General features: G+C 40.3%; 1 protein-coding gene across 1 annotated transcript in view; it reads left to right on the top strand.

Annotated features, from left to right (window-relative positions):
* LOC119834373 (dynein heavy chain 2, axonemal) overlaps positions 1-15,374 on the top strand; it is a 48,655-nt gene that overhangs the window by 27,033 nt on the left and 6,248 nt on the right. Inside the window, exons 42-68 of the mRNA XM_038358717.1 lie at positions 299-411; positions 1,474-1,619; positions 2,082-2,265; positions 2,517-2,635; positions 2,864-2,970; positions 3,550-3,711; positions 4,137-4,285; positions 4,920-5,035; positions 5,314-5,466; positions 5,808-5,947; positions 6,250-6,391; positions 6,846-7,027; positions 7,346-7,469; positions 7,702-7,905; positions 8,148-8,252; positions 8,552-8,778; positions 9,698-9,927; positions 10,113-10,267; positions 10,884-10,983; positions 11,698-11,822; positions 12,075-12,297; positions 12,449-12,624; positions 12,922-13,092; positions 13,450-13,649; positions 14,127-14,290; positions 14,741-14,887; positions 15,155-15,300. Of these exons, the coding sequence (XP_038214645.1) occupies positions 299-411; positions 1,474-1,619; positions 2,082-2,265; positions 2,517-2,635; positions 2,864-2,970; positions 3,550-3,711; positions 4,137-4,285; positions 4,920-5,035; positions 5,314-5,466; positions 5,808-5,947; positions 6,250-6,391; positions 6,846-7,027; positions 7,346-7,469; positions 7,702-7,905; positions 8,148-8,252; positions 8,552-8,778; positions 9,698-9,927; positions 10,113-10,267; positions 10,884-10,983; positions 11,698-11,822; positions 12,075-12,297; positions 12,449-12,624; positions 12,922-13,092; positions 13,450-13,649; positions 14,127-14,290; positions 14,741-14,887; positions 15,155-15,300 (4,210 nt within the window). The remainder of the gene's footprint in view (positions 1-298; positions 412-1,473; positions 1,620-2,081; positions 2,266-2,516; positions 2,636-2,863; positions 2,971-3,549; positions 3,712-4,136; positions 4,286-4,919; positions 5,036-5,313; positions 5,467-5,807; positions 5,948-6,249; positions 6,392-6,845; positions 7,028-7,345; positions 7,470-7,701; positions 7,906-8,147; positions 8,253-8,551; positions 8,779-9,697; positions 9,928-10,112; positions 10,268-10,883; positions 10,984-11,697; positions 11,823-12,074; positions 12,298-12,448; positions 12,625-12,921; positions 13,093-13,449; positions 13,650-14,126; positions 14,291-14,740; positions 14,888-15,154; positions 15,301-15,374) is intronic.

The raw sequence follows: 15,374 nt of genomic DNA on the forward strand, positions 1-15,374 counted from the left end.
ATAGGGCGGACAGACACCGATGCCACTACTGTGCGCCATTGTTTTGTTTTCACATCAATTACAAATGAAAGTCTTTTGAACGGATTTTTCTTAATGTGGAAGTCGAGCACACTTCGGCACGAATTCGCCCAGCTCGCACCGGGGATGTACCACACCCCCACCCCACACCCCGCCCGCCCGTGTTTTCAGTGGGAAAATATATGGGCTGATGATGGTGATGATGATATTATTACGGTACATTATTATCAGTTACAGGAACTGTATAAATTTCATAAATTGTTTGTTTGTTTGTATACAGATACAGCACGCAAGTTATCAACATGTCGGCCCAAACGACGGCCGCTAACGTACAAGATATCATCGAAGCGAGACTGGAAAAGCGGACGAAGGGAAACTATGTTCCTGCTGGAGGTATGTACATACGTTATGTAGTAATTTGATCTAATGAACCTAAATTTGATAACCTAATCTAGAAATCAAATTGGATAAAAGTAGAATTTTGAGAATTGGAAAGAAAATATTGGGATTATCTGAGTCACTTTGTAATTTGGATTTGTTTTAGAAATAATTGTAAAATTGTTTTACCAAAAAGTAAAGTTTCGGTGGTACAAAGTTTATCAATTGTGTTTTACTTATACGCCATATACGCCAATACTTACCCATAACTTATTTACTCATTATTGTCTTTCTCTAAAATTTCGAAAAATCTGGTTAATTTATTTTAAAATTTACCAATGCCCTAAAGTATGAGTATGTCCCTTTCTAGAACTGTAAAATAATTATTATATATCTAGACAGGGATATGATATTGCTATTAGAAACCATTTAAACTATTTAAAACGTGCTTTAACTGTATATTTGTCTGTAACCGATTTCTTTAAGACTCTTTTTTGACCCACTTGAAACAGACTCACCCAGTAATACTTTGTACACTTATCAAGGTTCACTGATTGTTCAAAAAATTCATGAGTCTATCTTATTCAATGAGACTTATTCAATTAGACTTTTTATAGTACTTTTGAATCGTCATAACACAGTTTTTAACATTTACCACAGAAAAAAAGCAGTGTAGAACTGAAGTATTTTTGAAATATATTTACTACTAAGTTACATCCATCTGGATAGAATCAGTGTTGCCTAAGAAAAATGACCATAGACTATCATGAAAGCGTGTTTTCTTTTAACTATATTTATTATCAACTAGCTTTTGCCCGCGGCTTCGCACGCGTTAAATTCGAAGTAGTTTAATGGATGTTATTATACATATAAATTCTTGAATCACTTTTATCTATTAAAAAACACCCCATCAAAATCCGTTGCGTAGTTTTAAAGATTTATGCATCATGCAGATTATGCATAGTCATAGGGACATCGGGACAGAGAAAGCGACTTTGTTTTATACTATGTATTGATTACATAAGTATAGGTAGGATGTTATCGAGTGTTGCCTAACAAAAACGAGCACGGAACTAGGCAAGAAGATGATAGCGTTCATGGACGACATCAACATGCCGGTGCGCGACGAGTACGGCTCGCAGCCGCCGCTCGAGCTGGTGCGGCTCTGGCACGACTACGGCTACTGGTTCGACCGCCAGAAGCAGTGGCGGAAGAATGTCAAGGTGTCTTGTTTTATTATAACCTGTGCCCCAGATATGGGCCAAATATATTTATATTTTTTTTAATTATCTATAACTAGCGCGCCCCGCGGTTTTACCCGCGTAGGTCCGTATCTTTTAGGAATATCGGGATAAAAAGTTGCCTATATGTTATTCCAGTTGTCCAGCTGTCTACGTACCAAATTTCATTGCAATCGGTTTAGTAGTTTTTGCGTGAAAGAGTAACAAACACACACACATCCTTACAAACTTTCGCATTTATAATATTAGTAGGAAGGATTAACTTAAATTATGTGGGCCAGCTCGCACCGGGGATAAATCCCCTTGCAGGAGGCAGGCGTAATAGTTGCATGCTACTGTGTTTTGTTCGGTGAGTGGGGTAGCCGCAGGCCCATATCCCCTCCCGCTCCCCCTCCCCCTCCCCCGGTGGGCGCGGGGCGCAGCAGTATAGCGGCGCGTGCGCAGGACATGGTGCTGTGCGGCGCGGCGGGCCCGCCGGGCGGCGCGCGGTCGGCGCTGCCGGCGCGGCTGCTGTCGTGCTTCCACGCGCTGTTCCTGCCGCCGCCCACGCACCAGCAGCTGGTCAAGATATTCGGCACCATGCTGTCGCAGCACCTGCACGACTTCGACGAGGAGACTAAGACGATCGGTTGGTTGGAGTTTTCACTGCCGTGATAAATAAATATTGTATTTTAAATAAGAAACATGTACACGTGTAACACTGTTGGACCGTTTTCAAAAATTCGTTCACTTAGAGAGCTGTATCTTGACTAAATGACTAAGGCTAACACAGGTGAAGCGTCATCAACACCCTTCAGTTCAGTTGATAAATAAATCTAAAAAATTATCGCTATTATTTTTAAAACAATTGTTTATATAAACTGACCTTTATTCTTTCAGGAAAAATTGTGCTAATCGCAACTATAGACATGTTCAACAACATTGTTGCCAAGTTGTTGCCGACACCGAGCAAGATGCACTATCTCTTCAATTTGCGAGATATATCCAAGATTTTTCAGGTCAGTCAAAATATTCTCCTTTAATTTGTATTTGCTCAGGTGGACCACTAGTTTTTAGGTGTTACTGAGGCATTGTAATATACCTGATTGTTTATAATGTAATTGTGATATAGATGACCATATTATTGGTTTTGACCGACCGTATTCCCTGGACATCATTCCAAAGAATTTTAAGTATATATGATTTACTATATTAATTTTTAATGTCATATAACTTGACATTAACAGGGTTTGTTAAGAAGCAACAAGGATTATCAAAACACTAAGCCACGATTCTTACGTCTGTGGGTTTGCGAGTGCTTTAGAGTTTTCTCCGATCGGCTCACCGAGGAAAAGTTAGTTGTGTATTTAAAAATGTTTTATTTCTTCAACTGTTAATGTAAATATTAAAAAAGAAGAACTATTTCTCCTTTAATATAGGAATGGATCATTTGATTTAGATTGATTCTAGGAACTAAAATATCCATTTGGTATAACGTTAATCAAGGATAATAATTGGTTCTTGGTTCAATCCTTTCTACATTTACAATAAAAAATAATGAATCCTTACCTTTGTTTATATTAGTATACTTTGAAGTATAAGTGATTAAGTAGATAAGAATTAAACGATCTTATGGGCTACAATGCTTTTCCGGGTTATTTCATACTAATATTATAAACGCGAAAATTATAGTAGTTAGTATGGATGTATGTATGGATGTTTGTTACTCTTTCACGCAAAAACTACTGAACCGATTGCATTGAAATTTGGTACGTAGATAGCTGGACAACTGGAATAACGCATAGGCAATTTTTTTGTCACGATATTCCAATAGGATACAGACTTACACGGGGGATACCGCGGGGCGCAGCTATTTATACATAAAAGTTAAGCGTTAAGGAAAAGGAATACAGTTTGGTGCAATACCACACAGGGACCGGGACTGGTTCATGGGGCAAATGGGCGACATGCTCGGCAAGCACTTCGAGCTGACGTTCCACGCGCTGTGCCCCACAAAGAGCGCACCGATCTTTGGCCACTTCCTCAACCCCTTTGAGGTGTACGACGACCTGAATGATCCTAACGCTCTGCGGAGGTGAGAGATACGCTAGGTGATGTTTTTATATACGTTGGAAAAAGGAAATGTTAGAAAAATATTATATTGTGCTTTGGGACACTTGGGCTTGGCTTTTGTTTCGATGAAATTAGGGTTTGGTGTGTGGTATTCATTAAAAGTGAGAGTTTTCTTGTGGTCGATTTGGACGTTCAGTTGCTTCATGGTTTCTATAATTGATATTCTATTCGAATTCAGTTTAATTTACAAAATGATAAATAATATAATAAAACTGTATAAAGGAATCGTGCTAATAAATGAAGAGGTTATGAATTAGAATGTATTTTTTGTGTCCTTAGTAATTTCAACTGAGTGAACAGATTTTGGTGATTAATTCTGGTGCCTCCTGTATGATTTCGTATGGCATTTAAATTTAGTAACATAAAAATTCTCACTCTCGTTTGCAGGTACATAGCGAACCAGATGGAGGAGTACAACAGCTGCCCGGGCGTGGTGAAGATGGACCTGGTGCTGTTCAAGGACGCGATCGAACACATCGTGCGCATCGTGCGCGTCGTGTCGCAGCCGCGCGGCCACATGCTGTGCGTGGGCATCGGTGGGTGCCGCTGGTGCTAGAATGCTAGGCGTATACCCTTCTTCCTTTGTGGAAATGCCGACTGCACAGCACGTTTTGAGTCGTCTTGTCAAGGAGTCGAATCTGTTTGATGTCTGCCTTCCCAGAGAACTGCAACATGGGTGCATTCAAGACATGTTAATAGGCACCTTTTAGGTAGACGTGAATTACCACCATAGGCCGCGTCTCCGCTTCCCATCAGGCGGAACTTTGGTCAAACGTCTGCCTATCTCATATAAAAAGTGTTGGTGTTGTTAAAAGGTGGACCTGATTGTGACTCTTAAATTTTGTGACCAATCGGAAAGATATAAATAAGAAAGAAACATTGAGCTTTTCAAATGTAAAATACGACATACATAAACATAAAAGCAACATATATAAAAAAGATGTGGCGTGGCATTACTTTTATAAAAAATTGTAGCAAACTCACTATATCGCTATGTGCTAAAGACGACACTGAATCGGTGGTTCCCTGGGATGGAGAAAAAATTATAAATATAAATATCATTGTCCTGTAAAAATTAAAAGCATCGATAACGCTTTTTTCTGGCATTTGTGAAAAAAATGACATAATTCAGTTAGTGTTGTATGATATGTAATTGATACTTTCTCATAGGCGGTTCCGGACGACAGAGTTTGACCCGCGTCGCGTCTTACATTTGCGAGTGCAACTCGTTCCAAGTCGTCGTAACTAAAACGTACGGCGTTAAAGACTTCAGGGAGGACTTAAAGGTGGGAAAAGGGTTTTTTTTTGCAAATTAGATAAATGCCGAATATATTCTCATCTATGAAATAGTATCCAAAAGTTTTGCTTCATTAAATTTTTCATGAGAACGCCCAGTTTTGAGAGGAGTACCTCAAGGTTCTATTCTGGGGCCGCTACTTTTCATACTATATACAGTAGACATAGTACTGTCATTCATATGCTGATCATTTAAAATGTATTTTCCTAATAATCTTCATATAGAAGACATGCTTCCTTATAGTACTCATGCTACTATACACATTAGGTCCTGTACACCAGTTGTGGTGTCGACTGCAAGAAAACGACGTTCATATTCTGCGATACGCAGATTGTCGAGGAGACATTTACGGAGATCATCAACAACTTGCTGAGCAGTGGGGAAGTTACCAACTTGTATAAGCCGGATGAGTTTGAAGATGTTAGTGTTTATGGTGACGAGTCACAAACTTTTTAACCGACTTCAAAAAAGGAGGTTCTCAATTCGACTGTATTTTTTTGTGTTTGATACTTTTTACTGAGAGCCGATTTCGGTTATATTTGTAAGCAAGTAGATAGATCCGGTCAACTTTTGACAATTTCATTTGGTTTAGTTTTTTGTGAAAAATAATAATTAGTTTATTATCTATATGTACTTTAGCGGGCTCTAGAAGCATTTATATTCTTTTTAAGATTGTTCTGGAAAATAAACAACCATGAAACACATATAGTGAAACATTGAGTGAAGTGTGTTGGGCGTTGTTAATTATTGCTTTTTTTCAGATAAAACAAGCTCTCGAGAAGCCAATGAAAAATGCGAATTTAGTGCAAACGGCGGAGACTGTGTATTTATTCCTCGTGGACCGCGTGCGGGCTAACATGCACATTGTGTTGTGCTTCAGTCCCATTGGAGACGAGTTTAGGTGTGCATTTTATTTACTTTTCTACCGACGTCTCAAAAACTAAGTAGGTTCTCAATTTAACGTTTTTTACCTTTGTTACTAGGTTAATTTAGGAAATTTAATCAGATGTAACTAGAATGATTTCGGTCATTTATATGTTTAAGTGTTTAATATATTTAATTGAAGATTATTTTTCTCCCATTTTAGTTTGTAAATTTGTTAGTCCTTCTTTGTTGAACAAAATGTTCATATCATTTAGTCCATTCTTGATCTGATCGGTCATCATAAGAAAAAAAGATATAAAGACAAATCGTGCTTTCCAGAAACCGTATCCGCCAGTACCCAGCTCTGATAAACGCGACGACCACAAACTGGTTCCTGGAGTGGCCGCGCGAGGCACTGCTCGAGGTGGCTTACAAGTTCCTCGACGGTGTGGAGTTGCTGGCCTCTATTACTGGACCTAGGGTACCTGATTTGTTGTTCTACTATTTTGTTCCCTGTACATTAGCTAATTCGAAATTAAGCTGAACTAACTATGAACTCTTGTTATTATTTTTTTTTATTTTAAAGGGCCTTAAAAAATGCTTTTCTAGTAATGTTTTCGATATGTAAATTAATGTGAAGTTTTTCATTGAGACTCATTCCGATAGGTCTCAAATATGTATAAATAGACAATAGTATGTACTATACGCCGGTGTTTGTGTTCGTAAAAGTTTGTTAAATGCCTTTTGGAAATCTGAAACTTTGTGTGCTTGTACTTAATGCTTTTTTATATTTGACGCGTTTTTTTATATTGTGTATATATTTGCATCTTTTCCTATTCATATACTTTTATATTTGTTTTTTTTTTTAATATGATGTATTTTTATTATCTTCGTCGAATTGTCGACGATTTTTACACAGACCGCTTTGTATCCAGGTGCGCCGCAAGGAGTCTCTGGTGGAGTCGCGCGAGGACATCCTCCGCGCGTCGGTGGCGTCGATAATGTCGCTCATCCACTCGTCGGTGGGCCGCTACTCGGTGCGCATGTGGCAGGAGATGCGACGCACCAACTATGTCACGCCCACCAACTATCTGGAGCTAGTGTCGGGGTATAAGGAGTGAGTGGGCTTGTTGTCAGTTATTTCTTAGATGTGAGACGTTTTTTATGACTTTATCCTTAATAAAGTATGTATGTATTGTTAGGGTTGCCTGGTAGAGATCGCTACCTAGCGATGAGGCCACCCTTTGCGAATTTAATTTAAGATTTTTGTACGCCTATTTATTTTTTGATTTTTACGCAGTAAAGAATTTTCATTCATTCTTTATTGTCCCTAATGAACGATATTTTAGTGGCAAAAGGAAATAAATAAAAAAAATTATCTGGATCTTATTTTCAATATGGATACCTTCGTGTTAAAATGGAACACTTATTTCAGAATGCTGAAGGCGAAGCGTATAGAAGTGGCGCTACAAGCGAACAAGCTCCGCAACGGCCTGGGCAAGGTGGAGGAGACAACCAAACTTGTTGGCCAGATGTCCGAAGAATTGGCCGTTGCGCAGGTCTGATATAGCCCTTGTTAGTTTCCTGGTGCAGCTCTTTGAAGTTCCAAGAGTAGTAGTATTACATAATTAATGAATAGAGAATAATCGCTAGGGAAATATAAACTCACACAAACAAACTCAAACAATCAGCACTTCACACGCACACGCACGAACTTTTACAAACTTCCACCACCATCACGACCAAAAAGCACCGCACCCAGTACATGACCCGCCCCGTTCCGGCCGGCAGGTGCAAGTGGCGGAGTACACGGAGCAGTGCATCGAGTACATGGGCGTGATCAACGTGCAGCAGCGGAACGCGGACGAGCAGCAGCGCTCCGTGGCGGCGCGCAGCAAGAAGACCATGGAGGAGGAAGTGCAGTGCAAGAAGCTGGCCGACGCCGCCATGCGCGACCTGGCCAGCGCCATGCCCGCGCTCGAGGAAGCCGTCAAGGTGAGTCGCCAGGGGATGGGGATGGGGATGGGCGTGGGCGTGGGCTTAAGGATGAGAATGAGAATCATGAGAACGATCCAAACTTGACGAATGTTGATTTTTTCGCAACTGTGTTGGGAAGGTAAAGTATAAAGATATGACAGTAGCAAGGTTTTAAAAGGATCAATCGAAAATGTTAGTGATTTAATGTTAGTGTAAAGAATGTTAATTTATATTAAAAAAAATTATATGATGAATTTCAGGCGCTCGATGCACTGAATAAGAAAGACATTACTGAAGTGAAATCATATGCGAAGCCTCCTCAGAAGGTCGAAATGGTCTTGGAAGCTGTGCTCATACTCTTACAGGTAAATACTTGGTAAAAAAAAATCATCAAAATCAATATACCGTCGTATATGACGCAGAGTAAATAGCTTCATTCTTTGGGGTAGGTTTTCATGAACTTTTATATAGTTATGACTTCACTTTGTACATAGTTTCCAACTCGCCATGAAAACAATGTTTTAACTTTGGCGCTGAATTCGCTGTGTTATGAAAAGTTTCAGACTTTGTTAATTTTCTTTTAGATTCAGTTTAGGTTGTTCAGATTTGAGCCATTCATTCGGATATTTGTATCATCTTGTCAAGTTACCTTGTCCTTACTTAGAAAGAACCGACTTGGGCTGAAGCGAAACGGCAGCTCGGCGACCAGTACTTTCTGGACCGCCTGCGCGAGTTCGATAAGGACAACATCGCGGACAAAACCCTCAAGAAGATCGGCACCTACACGGCCAAGCCGGATTTCGACCCGGAGATTGTGGGCACAGTGTCGCTCGCGGCCAAGTCACTGTGCCTCTGGGTGAGGGCTATCGAGAAGTATGGGAAGGTCTACAAGTGAGTCTTGTGACAAGTCTATTGAATTTTTTCGGATAGAAATACTTCTAGTAGACAGTGTACTTCTAATTGATCGCCACTACTTTTTTTTTTTTTATGTCACAGTCGGCAATGGAGCTGGTGGGACGCCTGATGGTAAGCGCTACCACCGCCCGTGAACATTTGTAGAGGCGTAAAGTCGATTACAGACCTTACGCCTCTACAAATGGATTGCCGACTTTAAATTGGGAAGGGATTAAGAAAGGATTGGCGAGAGGAATAAAGGATAGGACTGGGAAGGGGAAGGAAAAGGATATGGGCCTCCGGCTCCCCCACTCACCGAGCGAAACACAGCAGAATGCTATTTCACGCCGGTCTTCTGTGGGGGTGTGGTACTTCCCCGGTGCGAGCTGGCCCAATTCGTGCTGAAGCATGCTCGACTACCACATACAAATACATTGTGTCCAATGTGTGTGATTTTTACTATGTAAAATACATGGAATTTCCTGTTTTAAGTGTTTCTCACTATCAAAATTGACTTGCGTTAGAAGAGCGTCATGATTTTGACAAGTAACACCCTTTTCAGAAAATGTATTTGCATTGCATTGCGATGTTTTATCCCATTGTTGAGCTAAAAAATTTTGTATTATTGTTTGTTAAAAAACAACAAACAAATATTTTAATATTTATTATTAATTTTAATTTCTTCATATTATATACTACTTCTTTCCATCTTTCGTGTTCTATATCTTGTTTTTTGAAATAATCGTTCCTGTATTTCTATTTCTAAAGTATACAGCGACAGTGATTACAATAAATATGTATAAAGTTTTGTAGGTCATTTATGATGGTTAAATCAATGAAATATCGAAATTGAACATGGAATCGTTTAAATATATGTACAATATTTATTTATTTTAATTTTTAATCCTCCGAATAGGATAGTAAAACCGAAGAAAGAGCGGCTGGAGGAAGCATTGGAATCGCTGCGCATGAAGCAGCAGATACTAGCGGAAGCGCGAGCGAAGTTGCGCGAGCTGAGCGAGATGATCGCTCGCTTGCAGAAGGAGTACGACGAGAAGGTGGCGCAGAAGGAGGAGCTCGAGAGGAAGTCGCGGCTGCTGCAGCTGAAGCTGGAGCGGGCGGAGGCGCTCATCACCGGCCTGTCGGGTGAGTAGTGATGGTAACATAACAAGTAATCTACACTTTTATTCCAAAGAAAGTTCATGGGCGGTGGTGATCGCTTACCATCAGGAGAACCACACGCACTTGCCCGCTATGACAAAAAAAAAAGTTGTTTTTGCAAATGTCTCAATGATGACTCAAACGTTCTAATCACGAAATTTTCTCGGCAGGTGAAAGAGAGCGTTGGGAGTTGACGGTTGAACGATTGGACAAGGAATTTGACAATCTGCCCGGGGACTGTCTCATCGCGACCGGCTTCGTGGCCTATCTGGGACCCTTCGTGTCTGAATACAGAGAGGCTCTCATGTATGATTGGTTTAGTGAGGTAAATATACCAATATTTATCGCCACATTTAATAAATTAAATATATTTAGGCTGGTATCACAATTTCTGGATAAGTTCTGTTGACCTATACTGTCAGTTAAAGTGAAAATTTGCGTTAAAAGTGTTGAATAGATTATCAGAAAGCTTTACTTTATCAGCTAGCTGTGAAACTGGTTGAGAAGCTGTAAATCTTTGCTGGACACTTATTATAATGTGATTTATAAATTAAATGGGTAGTTGTAAAAACTTTGATTCATGAAACTACTGCTCCCATTATCTTGGTCAACGTATCTTGATGAATATAAGGGTTTGATAAAACTGTCTGTGTGTGTCTCACTCGGTGAAACGGCAATATGAGAGAGATAGAGAATTCAGTATATCACTACATAATATAAAGTCATTTGCTCTGTCCCTATGTCCCAATGTATGCTTAAATCTTTAAATCTACGGAACGGATTTTGATGGGGTTTTTATTCATAGATAGAGTGATTCAAGAGAAATGTTGATATGTATAATAACATCTATTAAAACACTCCGAATTTAACGCGTGCGAAGCCGCGGGCAAAAGCTAGTATAATAATAATCATAGCGTTTACGTATATAATAACGTTTTCAGGTTTATAACGAAGGTGTGCCGTGTACTATGGACCTCAGTATGAAAAATTTCCTACTTGATGATGCTACATTGCGTGACTGGAATTACATGGGACTGCCTGGTAAATGACTAATTACATAGATTTTTATCTAGGTCAATGGTAATGGTCGGTTTTAGAAGAAAATGATCGCTGAAATTAATAAATATGGTCTGAAAATGGATTCAAATAAGAATTTATTAATTAGTATTTGGTCTAACGTATAGATTTTGAATTAACACACCACCAGTCAAACAGACAAACACCAGTCTTGATGATGAAATAATTTAACGATGAATTTTTATTTGAAAGAGCGACTTTAGCCTCTGTCAAATTCTATATAATAAGGCTAAGAGGACTCAGCTATTCGTACATAAGATTTTATTGTTAGTTCTTACCACAATATCCTATTCAAATAGCATCTATTAAGTGAACTGGTAATTGCTGACAACTGGTAATATGCGTCGCAGTGTTCATAAATCATAATTTTCTAGATAGAAAATCCTACTTCCTATTGTCCTACTAATATTATAAATGCGAAAGTTTGTAAGGATGTGTGTGTATTTGTTGCTCTTTCACGCAAAAACTACTGAACCGATTGCAATGAAACTTGGTACGTAGGCAGCTGGACATCTGGAATTACATATAGGCAACTTTTTGTCCCGATATTCCTAAGGGACACAGACTTACGCGGGTGAAACCGCGGGGCGCAACTAGTATGCTTGTATTCAAAATGACTTACAAATGTAGTGTTGTATATTAGGTGCAGTATTTATAAATGTGCCAAACGATTTTTAGATGACAACTTCAGTGCCGAGAATGGTATAATTGTGGTCCGAGCGACAAGATGGCCGCTGGCCGTCGACCCGCAGGGACAGGCGCTCATTTGGATATCCCGTCTCGAGGAGAAGAATGATATACAGGTCAATCATAAAAGCTGCACTATCATTATCAGCTCACGCATGTTCCCAGTGCTGGGACACAGGCCTTCTACAAGGGCAGATACACAAAAAGATATTGCATACATGTCTGTATTTTTGTCATGATGGATTTTTAATGTCAAAGCTGGCAAGTGAGCTGGTGGTTCGCCTGATGGTATAATCGCCTAATAATCATAAAATTTTCTCCTGAATTCCCAAAAAGTATCAAATGTTTATATTCGGTTAAATTTATAGATTGTCGATTTCGGTCAACCAAATTACCTGAAGATAATGGAAACATGCCTCACTGACGGCAAGCCGGTGATCGTTCAGAACGTGGGAGAAGTTCTGGATCCTTCTATAGCTCCAATTTTAGACAAGGCGATTGTAAAAATTGGCACGGCGCTTGTCATCAAGTTTAATGAGAAGATGGTGCCTTATAATACTGCCTTTAAGATGTACTTGACCACTAAGCTCGGTGAGTTGTTTCAAATTTGCGTTTTGCCTGATATCCTACTAGTATTATAAAATTGAAAGAATATAAGTATGGATGGATGTATGTATGTATGTATGGATTTTTATTACTTTTTAATTCCTAATACAATATTAATTTAGAGTATAATCACCAGGCAACCCAGTGTACACGCCGGAAACGCTAACGAAGACAACAATGGTGAACTTCGCGGTGAAGGAGCAGGGTCTGACGTCGCAGCTGCTCGGCATCGTCGTGCGCAAGGAGCGGCCCCAGCTCGAGCTGATGAAGGACAATCTGGTGATGACCATCGCGCACAACAAGAAAGTGCTGGTGAGTGTTTGTGATGGTTTAAGAAATATTATTGCATGTTGATGAGTGTAGATTCTAGGCTAAATTAATATTTTGGCGATGAGTGGTCGTGCCCTGTCTTAGAAATTTATTAAGTGTAGTATTATAATTAAAGACTAAAATCTAGACTATTTATTAATATCTATACTAGATGGTACTAGAAAGTTCGAGAAGGCGTGCTTGACCGATACGTTGATACGTTGGTCCGTGCGATTTATAGTTAGTGAAAACGGAGAATAGGATGATGATGATGATGATGATGATTTAACATTTTTCAAGGTGGATCTCGAAAACGACCTATTGCGCATAATGTACGAGTCGCAAGTGCCGCTCCTAGAGAACGAGGAGCTATTCGTGACGCTGCAGACTTCGCAACGGACGTCGCTGGAGGTCAAGGAGGCTCTCATAACCTCGCAGGTTACTGAGAAGGAGATTGACACTGCGAGACAGGTGAGGGACACGAGGAAGTTTATTCTGGATGCTGAAATAAAAAAAAAACTATAGTATGCATAGACTTGAATAAGATATGTTAGAAATGAACTCCCTCCCCTTTCTGTGTTGATTATTAGTTTGGATCGAGGGTAATTGGGTCGAACGTTGAATCCTCAATATACGTACCAAGGCACAATCCGTAGAAATAGGCCTATAGTACCTTATGTTATATAGCCTAGAGCGTTAACCAAACATCATAACATCATTTATCTATCAATGAAATAATTTTTGAGCAGTTAAGAGATTAGCGGGGTCAAATAAACAAGCAAACAAACTCGTCAGCTTTATAGTATTAGTATGAGTGATGTCTGGCAGGGCTACGTGCCGGTGGCGGTGCGCGCGTCCGTGCTGTTCTTCGCGCTGAACGACCTGTCCCGCATCGACCCGATGTACCAGTTCTCGCTGGACGCCTACACGGACCTGTTCACGTACTCCATCGACCGCAGCCCCAAGGGCGGCGAGCTGGAGGACAGGATCAACAACCTCAACGAGTTCCACACCTTCGCCGTTTACAAGTTGGTCGGCCTTTTGCCTTTGTTTTTACCCTCAGACGTATGAGTTTTTAAATGCTTGTCGATTTGCTATTTTACAAGGGTATTTTACTCCAGCATGTCATTATCTGATAGGGACCTTGCTAATTTTTGCAGGTTTATTTATTACATAAGTTGAAACATAATGGGCCCAAAAATGCATGGTCAGGCAACATGATTAGGTATTTTATGATTGTTGATTTCATAATATTGGCGATTTTTTTTCACTCTGTTGAAATAACGTTGTAAATGTTTACCCTATTTAAGAAGTGCCAGTGATAGACCTTGAAATTTCCTGTTTTTAATATGTGTACTACTGCATCATAATGTCTTTTTAGTTTAGACCTAAATACTCTTAAGGCTGATACAGAGAGTCCAAAACTGAATTATTTGATTTTTACTTCACATTGAAACTGCATAAGAATAATAGAGCAAAAGTAACCTAATATTATGAATTTTCAGAAACACATGCCGCGCTCTGTTCGAACGTCACAAGCTGCTGCTGTCGTTCCACATGGTCTCCCGGATCCTGTTCCAGATGGGAAAGATGAGCATGCACGAGTATCTGTTCCTACTGAAGGGCGGCGTGGTTCTGGATCGATCGGAACAACCGGATAATCCTACAAGTGAGTTCACATTTATTTAAGTGTAGGTGAAAGTGTGTGTCAGTATTAATTGTAAGCCACTTGGTAGTCTTCTTTTCTTAAAGACACCCGGTAACAGTAGGGTATTATTGAAATATTCTAGAATGCATGAAAACTACTTTAGTTCGACTTAAACATGTCCATAAGCAATGCAATATTATATCAAAAGTCCCTCAATAATTCTTTTTAGCAAAAAACCTACAACCTAAACATCTTCCTAAATTTCCAGTCAAAACTTTAGTTAGCGAGCACAATAAAAATTGCACTCGAATGAGAACCTCATTTCTTTGAAGTCAGTTAAAATAGAGATAAATAATGTAGAATATGTTCAGTTGCAACTTCATGGCAGCATAGCAAATTGTCCTTCTTGGTAGTGATAAATGGTGAATTCGTAGCGATTTCATAGTGATTGGTTGCGCCTCCCCTTGCCAGATTGGCTGCCAGACGACTGTTGGGACAACGTGACCGAGCTGGACAAGTTGCCCGGCTTCCACGGCGTTATCGACGCCTTCGAGACCTTCTCAAAGGAGTGGCGCGAGTGGTACCTGCACCCCGAGCCCGAGACCCAGCCGTTAGTCGGTACGTGCTTCTTGCTCCAAATACCAATTTCATATAAGAATCTCTGGGTTATTTCTTTCGTTCTTTCAACTAAACACGACAGGGCGTGTTTAGTTGAAAGAAAGAAAGAAAATATGAGGAGTGGAAGAAAGACGTACTTTAGAAATCGGTTGCGAGTGACAGAGAGAGATTGTCAATTGAAGCATGTCATGAGTTTCAAAGTATTTGCAAATCAGTGTGCTATCCCCCTGGCCTCAAGAGTGCCAAGTAACGTTACCCGCGGCGCAGGCGAGTGGAACGAGGTGTGCAACGAGTTCCAGCGCATCCTGTTCGTGCGCTCGCTGCGCGCCGACCGCGTGTCCGCCTGCGTCTCCACCTTCATCGTCAACACGCTCGGCCCGCGCTACGTCGAGCCGCCCGTGCTCGACATCAAGGTGAGCGCTCGCCACGTCGCGCCACGTCACGTCACGTCACGTCACGTCACGTCACGTCACGTCACGTCACGTCA

Source organism: Zerene cesonia, chromosome 19 (genome assembly GCF_012273895.1).
Source record: "Zerene cesonia ecotype Mississippi chromosome 19, Zerene_cesonia_1.1, whole genome shotgun sequence".
Classification (NCBI taxonomy): domain Eukaryota; kingdom Metazoa; phylum Arthropoda; class Insecta; order Lepidoptera; family Pieridae; genus Zerene; species Zerene cesonia.